The sequence below is a fragment of the Acanthochromis polyacanthus genome, chromosome 20 (assembly GCF_021347895.1).
Source record: "Acanthochromis polyacanthus isolate Apoly-LR-REF ecotype Palm Island chromosome 20, KAUST_Apoly_ChrSc, whole genome shotgun sequence".
NCBI classification, from domain to species: Eukaryota; Metazoa; Chordata; class Actinopteri; family Pomacentridae; genus Acanthochromis; species Acanthochromis polyacanthus.
In genome coordinates, this window is record NC_067132.1 from 3,846,975 (window position 1) to 3,854,173 (window position 7,199).

Below are 7,199 nucleotides of genomic sequence, written 5' to 3' on the forward strand. Positions count from 1 at the left end.
CTGTAACCATGTTTTCTTTGTATTTGTGTGCTCTGAATTCTTGTAACAAAGAAATGTGTTTCTAATAACTTCTGGTTGGAAAAGACATGAAAACCTTTTGTATAGAGAAGCACAGAAAGTCAAACCAGATGGAATACAGCATGTCTGGGAGTGTATTCGTTGCATAAAAGGGCTAAAAAAAATAGGCTCAAATGTTGTTACACAAATATACACAATCTGGACTAAAGTAGAAATCAGTAGTAAAGGTGGGAAATAATTAAAATCACACAAAAGGAGGTATAAAGACAATTTACTCTGTTAGCTCCTGGATTTGTAATACCTACTTTTGGTGATGTAGTCGTATACTTCTTCTATAAAAACTACGGTGGCCGAGAGGTGCAAACCAAATTTACAAAATGTAAAACACTTTTACAAAGTTTAAGACAAATTTACAGTTTGGAAAACATTTTTACATATCACAAAACAAAATTACAAGTTCTGAAACAAATTTACATTTCAGAAAACAATTTAACAAGACGCAAAACACTTTTACAATCTCCGACACAAATTTACAAGTGGGGAAACACTTGTGCAAGTTCCGAAACAAATTAACAAATGAAAATCAACCGGAAAGGGAATGTCCCAACTCCGGGGTTGAACCGTAAGTGATAGCGAAGACCGGCCAATACGAGTTATTGTTGTTGTTGAAGTTGATGGAGTTTATCGTGACCCAAGATGGACAGCGAGCGGGTGATGTTCTGCCCATTTTGTGGGGAGCACATGAGCCGCTTAACGCGGTTTTGTTTTTCGTGTGGTCGGTCTTTGGAGTTTTTAAGTGGGGCAGGCCAGACCGACAGACCAGATATGCTGCAGCAGTGTGTAAGATATTTTAATGAGGGACACTCGTACGCTGTAATCGTGGATCTGATGTCATGTTTACACGGTGTTCACATCAGCTTGAGGTCTCTGAAAAGCAAACTGAATGAAGCCGGTTTATATCGCAGAAAGGATTACTCCAATACAAACGCCATAATAAGGGCCATCCGACTGGAACTTCGTGGACCTGGACAGCTGTTTGGCTACCGCATGATGTGGCAGGTACTTAAACAAAAATACAATCTGCGAGTGAAGAGGGATCAAGTGATGAATTTGCTCCGGGAATTACATCCTCGAGGTTGTGAGAGGAGAGCACGCAGAAGGTTTGTCAGAAGAACCTACCACTCCATGGGACCGAACTACATGTGGCACGCGGATGGTTATGATAAACTTAAGCCATTCGGTTTGGCTATTTCAGGCTGTATCGACGGATTTTCACGTAAAGTAATGTGGCTTGCATGCGGACCGACAAATAATGACCCAAGTGTGATCGCTCACCACTTTCTGTCATGTGTGCCAAACCTTGGTGTCACTCCCATGAGACTGAGGACTGATTGCGGCACGGAGAACGGGACCATGGCCGCAATTCAGTGCACCCTACGCCACCACCACAGTGACTACTTCTCTGGAGCATCCAGCCACATGTATGGCTCATCCACAAACAACCAGAGGATTGAGTCCTGGTGGTCCATCTTCAGAAAGGGAAGGTAAGTAGCCTTCATCAAGTCATTTAGTTATGTGTAACCTTTGATTTTATTCATTTAAACACATGTATATGCTTAAAATTATAACTTATTATTTTATTGATTTCTATAGGTCTCAGTTCTGGATGGAGCTATTTGCAGACCTAAGAGATGCTGGATACTTCAATGGGAGTCGTGAGCACCAGTGTCTACTGAGATATTGCTTTGGTGATGTTATCCAGAAGGACTTGGATGAGTGTGTGAGATTGTGGAACAGTCACAGGATTCGCCCCTCAAGAACAGCATCATGTCCAGGAGGTGTGCCCAATGAGCTCTACTACTTACCACACAGGTAATACTTTGGTGATAGACTGAAGTTTGTATTTGTTTTCCTTTTATCTTAAATTTTAATAAATGTAATTATGTCTTTGTTTAACATAGGTTTGGCTCCAGAGACTGTGGATTTAAAATTGAACAAGCTGAACTGGATGCCTTTCCCGAGACTCACCTGACAAGAGCTCCATGTGGGGACGCCAGCATGCAGGAGTATTTGGACTTGGCCATGGAGAACGGTTATTTACAGAAGCCAGAGTATTGGCAGTCTGCAACTGAACTGTATCTAAGACTGAAAGAAATTGCTGAGCTATGAATGGAAGAGACATTTATTGTAATGGTGCAACATGTACACAAAAGTGTCAGAGTTTGCCACCTATGGCTTCATCAATTCAATGTGGGAAATAGATGAATAAAAAAACACAGCAAAGTAATAACCTCTTATTACATTTTACATATAGAACAAAATCTCCTGAAATCTTTTTGGATTTTTTTTCTCATTCTAAAATGAATCTGAATAAATGAATAAAACAGTGGTTCATAAACAACCACAGTTTAAAATCATGGATCTAAAACAATTGACTGAGACCTAACCGCACCTTTAAGTGCATGAACAACAACAGCATGTTTAGAACAAAACATTTTTAGAGTCTAAGCTCTAGAGTTCAACCAGTCATATTGTTTAAAAACAGCCAAATCCTGGACTATTTTGAATTCCAAAGTCCATTTGTGACTTAAACACACTGTATGAATCCAGGAGTGGCAATTTCAGCAAGTTTGAGCATGTATTTGCCATCGGGAATGGAGAGTCATCCAGGAACCATATTTGTGGCAATGGTTCCAAGCCAGAAGGGGGAAGTGATGTCAGCCCAGTTGCAAACATCAAAACATCCTCCACAGACACAGCAGTCTCACCTTCTGCAAAGAAAAAAATGTTCAGATATACCATGGTAATGTAGTTTTCCAGGTATTTACAAAAAAAAAAACATACAAACCTTCACAGTCAAGGAGGTAGTCTGCCCAGTAGGCCAAAGTTTGACTTTCTTTTAGACTCCTGTTACTCCCTGAAGGACTGAGGTCAGGTTTGAAGAGTCTCTCAAGTTCCAAGCCAGTGAGTCGCTTTGCAGAGTGGCACAGGACAGGGGTCAGCAAAGAAGGGTGTTGCCGTAGTGCAGTAAGAAACTGAAGGGCTGAAAGACCATCTCTGAATCTACAAAGTGAACACAAACACTTTCACTGCTGTGTAGTGCTAACTGTATTCAAATTATCTAAAGAAAACTGTTAGAGGTTCTCTTCCAATCCACCTAAACAAATGAAGAGTTCATTTGCAAAAACTGATAACCATTTTTATAAATTTTCAGAAAACTCGTTTTATATTGTTTACTTGAGATAATATCAATCAGACTGACCTTGAGTGCATTTGACTCAGTAGAAATTAAAAAAAAAACTTGTGTTACTACAGTGACTGACTGATAACAGATATACATGCCAAGAGGAATTTCAAACAAAAATATCACACAAAGAAAATGACATCATTAAAAAGGTGTTCTTACCTGTCAATTACAGATGAGTTGCGGTCAATAATATACCATCGGAGGTAGTCTGCCACAACTTCTTTCTTCTCCCCCACAGCAGCCACATGTCTCAGACAGCCCGCTGTCTGTAACATTGTGCTGTGTCTCATGATACATTCCTGCAGAGCATCCAATGAAGCAGCATTCTCAATCTGAAAGACATTAAAAAAAAGCATAAACATCCCAGTAAGTAACTATTTCCTCACATATTTTTATTCAGTGATATACACATCATGGTGTAACCCTACCCTATCAAAAACTAATAAATGAAGCCAATACTGTGTATGTAGTATAGGAAGCAAAAGTGTCCTAAAACACTACAGGAACAATGTATAAGTACGTCCTGCCACACTGTAGCTTTATGCTATTCTCACCTCTTGCAAAGCTTTCCCTATTTCTTCATCAGTTATTAAATTAACTGTTGCTTTGAACGAAGGCTGGCCGGCAAGATAATGTACAAGATCTTCTGACAGGAAATGGGGTCCTGGACCTCCATGTACAACCGACACTGCAATCATCTTTCCTGCCAGGAAGTATTCATCCTCCCTAACAGCTGTGAATGAATATATATTGCAAAATTAAACACAGAAAACAAAATAAACTTTAAGATAATGAGGAAAAAGCTTATGCCATGTGATATACATGTTTAATTATTATTAACCAACCATGTAGTAGAGTATGCATCTAACACTATGCATACCATTTGCATTGTAGACCAAGAACCGATGTCCTTCTGGTCCATCAAAAATGGGCCGGTCTTTCAGGTGTTTCATTAGCAGAGTTAAAAATTCTCTTCTTGGACCACCTGTGTCAATTCCCTCCTCAAAAACACCAGCATCATCAGTAAATCTGACCAGCAGGTCACAGGTTTCAGAGTATGTTGTACGCTTGAAGCCTCTGACAGCTCCATCCCAAACATTAGCCCTTGAGATGTTGAACCTGCTGACCTTTGTGTGATCAATAGGAAGTGACAGGTTTGCCACAACATCAGGTAGTGTGATGTTCATCTCCTCCCTGTAATGACAGAAAGTGATGTAATTAATGGATACAACATATAGTGCATGCTTTTAGAACAATTATCTAAATACCAGTAATATTACACAATAAAAAAACTGGAATGCCACAGTCAAAAGTTCATTTTACACTGCTGTGTGTTGGAGATTCTCCACACTGACTGCAACCAGCTCCTCGTCCTCTTCCTCAACACTTGGTGCATACAGGTCTGTGTATTTACTGTTGGGAAATTAAAATTTTGATGTTAAAACATGTTACAAACAACTTTCTTTCTGATGAATTAAATAGAAATTATGTGTCACTATCATTTTTACTCACCCGTAGCAAGATAACTTGGCTGGATTACTTTCAGGTGGATCCATATCCTCAGTATCAGATAATAGTATCTGAAAGCAAATTAAAATGTCTGAAACAAGAACACTGAAAGTAAAAAATGCCAGGCTGCCACAGTCTGCCCTATTACCTGTCCAGGCTGAATTGTTGCTGAATGTCCTGGTGGATCTCTGAAACATGATTAAAATGATAAAATTATTACATTACTTATTACCGTCCTTCGGGCCTACAATAATCATCTAGGAATGAAACAAATACAGCCATGATTCCAATTGGTTGATTACCACAAGAGAGGACCTCAAATTAAATCTGTTTGTCTCCCTGACAAAGGCAAGATGCTAAAATGTACTGACCTTTCATCTTCAGCTTTGTGTTTGGGAGTACTTTGGTTTCGTGGTTCAAAAACCTGAGAGGAAACGCATAAATTTATCAATTTGTAATAGCTTCCATAAATGTTCCCTTACCATATACTGTATATACCAACAGTGAAAGGTTTGCATTGTGTCATAGATGAATCAATAAATATATTCATACATATAAAGGTATTACAAAAAATAAATAATTGGTGTACCACAGTGTCAGCTCGGTTAAATTCAGCTGTGCTCCTTGATGTGATGATAATTTCAGAATCGCCATCAGAGTCTGAGGTATCACCCACTGCTGAAAAAACAACAAATTCAACAGATCATGTAGATACTGTAGATGTGTCCTTCAGTACAGTCTAATCTAAAATATATAAAAATATTGAATCATGAGATCCACTAACCTCCTTTAAAATGTGTTTCCAGGCAAATGAAAAAGGTGATCCTGCCGTATGGCCTCCCAAGTTCCCTTTTATAATCATCCAGTTTGAACGGCTTTTCCGACCCAGGCACATGGACCACCTCTGAGCAGTCTGCATACAAAAGGACATATGGTCCTTCTTGCATGTCTTTGTTGAATGTTCTCATCTTCTTTACAGCTTGCTTGAGAAGATCAGGTGCTTCGACCTCTGGGTCAACAAATAACGGGAGTGTTTTCCCTCTTAGAGGTTTTAAATCAGTTCCATCATCTCTATTTGGCACCATCAACCCAATGTTTATCTAAACATGATAGGATAGATAAGGTTAATTTCATGTATTAAGCATGGGTAAAATATAACCCTGTACATATGCTATATGCTCTAAAATACATGCACAGCAAGATTTTAGTCTTTCTGTTAAACTTAATTCAGTCTCTCCAATAAATCTAACATGATACCGATCTACTTCTGAGCCATCTCGAGTCAGTCGAGTATCGATAGGCTAAGGCAGTCAGTTCAACATACCTGGACGTGTTTTCGTTCTTTAGCCCGAGGTCTTCCTCTCGGCCCGTAGTTACAAGACTGACGCTCCTTTGACTTGGAGCTTCTGTACTCCAGGAAATGCTTGTATGATGGACACGATTTTTCTCCTGAAATTAACAAAGCCACGTTTCAAAACAGAAAACTGGCAGCCGCTAACCAATAGCGCTATTCACGCCGCTACATGCTACACTTACCCTGTTTAGCATTAACAGGTGGTTGGGATGTCTCTTGTGCATTCGTTTTGTCTGCCCCACTTAAAAACTCCAAAGACCGACCACACGAAAAACCGCGTTAAGCGGCTCATGTGCTCCCCACAAAATGGGCAGAACATCACCCGCTCGCTGTCCATCTTGGGTCACGATAAACTCCATCAACTTCAACAACAACAATAACTCGTATTGGCCGGTCTTCGCTATCACTTACGGTTCAACCCCGGAGTTGGGACATTCCCTTTCCGGTTGATTTTCATTTGTTAATTTGTTTCGGAACATGCAAAAGTGTTTCCCCACTTGTAAATTTGTGTCGGAGATTGTAAAAGTGTTTTGCGTCTTGTTAAATTGTTTTCTGAAATGTAAATTTGTTTCAGAACTTGTAATTTTGTTTTGTGATATGTAAAAATGTTTTCCAAAATGTAAATTTGTCTTAAACTTTGTAAAAGTGTTTTACATTTTGTAAATTTGGTTTGCACCTCTCGGCCACCGTAAAAAACACCTTAAGGCTTGCCCGTGCCATTTGCCTGTTCACAGAATAAGCTGTATCAGTATTTTGTCCAGACTTCATCTCATGGAGCAAATGTGATGCTTTACCCTTATAAAACTCAGACCACATCAGATCAGTCACTGAATGGGAGCTAGCCAGTTTCTGTGATTAGATCATCAGACTTTCAACTACAGTTAAATCTCCCATTTATAATATACACTGATAAGAGTTTTCCATTGGATAATTACTACAATGATGAATACGTTTCAGCTGCAACAGCTTCTTTAACCCTAGCTGATGCAGTGACGAGCTTCTCATTTCTTAAACAACTGGAGAGAAGTAATTTGTCTTCTGTCTCAAACAACAAACACACTCAACAGTAGC

General features: G+C 39.3%; 2 protein-coding genes across 4 annotated transcripts; one reads left to right on the plus strand and one right to left on the minus strand.

Moving 5' to 3' along the window:
• The first annotated feature begins 158 nt into the window (after positions 1–158).
• LOC127531407 (uncharacterized) lies at positions 159–2,208 on the plus strand. Its single transcript, XM_051940742.1, has 3 exons — positions 159–1,562; positions 1,672–1,890; positions 1,980–2,208. Exons 1-3 carry the CDS (start codon positions 715–717, stop codon positions 2,185–2,187), a joined length of 1,275 nt encoding a protein of 424 aa, XP_051796702.1. The 5' UTR covers positions 159–714; the 3' UTR covers positions 2,188–2,208.
• Positions 2,183–6,821, minus strand: LOC110967929 (G2/M phase-specific E3 ubiquitin-protein ligase-like). 3 transcript variants are annotated; one of them, XM_051940739.1, is made up of 13 exons: positions 6,311–6,821; positions 6,099–6,223; positions 5,559–5,874; positions 5,364–5,452; positions 5,146–5,198; positions 4,923–4,962; positions 4,778–4,845; positions 4,589–4,678; positions 4,146–4,459; positions 3,820–3,998; positions 3,425–3,597; positions 2,867–3,081; positions 2,183–2,789 (listed from the first exon to the last, which is right to left on the minus strand). In XM_051940739.1, exons 3-13 carry the CDS (start codon positions 5,857–5,859, stop codon positions 2,554–2,556), a joined length of 1,758 nt encoding a protein of 585 aa, XP_051796699.1. In that variant the 5' UTR covers positions 5,860–5,874; positions 6,099–6,223; positions 6,311–6,821; the 3' UTR covers positions 2,183–2,553. The 3 variants fall into 3 exon arrangements, with proteins under 3 accessions (XP_051796699.1, XP_051796700.1, XP_051796701.1); XM_051940740.1 differs by lacking the exon at positions 3,820–3,998 and having other exon boundaries at positions 4,393–4,459; XM_051940741.1 differs by lacking the exons at positions 2,183–2,789; positions 2,867–3,081; positions 3,425–3,597 and having other exon boundaries at positions 3,609–3,998.
• Between the last annotated feature and the right edge of the window lie 378 nt (positions 6,822–7,199).

Excerpts from the sequence above, each read along its gene's own strand:
- LOC127531407 (XM_051940742.1), top strand. The coding sequence starts at position 715 with ATGGACAGCGAGCGGGTGATGTTCTGCCCATTTTGTGGGGAGCACATG. Across the intron at positions 1,563-1,671 it reads TCCATCTTCAGAAAGGGAAG|GTCTCAGTTCTGGATGGAGC; the intron begins GTAAGTAGCCTT and ends TGATTTCTATAG. Across the intron at positions 1,891-1,979 it reads CTCTACTACTTACCACACAG|GTTTGGCTCCAGAGACTGTG; the intron begins GTAATACTTTGG and ends TGTTTAACATAG.
- LOC110967929 (XM_051940739.1), bottom strand. The coding sequence starts at position 5,859 with ATGGTGCCAAATAGAGATGATGGAACTGATTTAAAACCTCTAAGAGGG. Across the intron at positions 5,453-5,558 it reads GGAAACACATTTTAAAGGAG|CAGTGGGTGATACCTCAGAC; the intron begins GTTAGTGGATCT and ends TTGTTTTTTCAG. Across the intron at positions 4,679-4,777 it reads GCCAAGTTATCTTGCTACGG|TAAATACACAGACCTGTATG; the intron begins GTGAGTAAAAAT and ends ATTTCCCAACAG.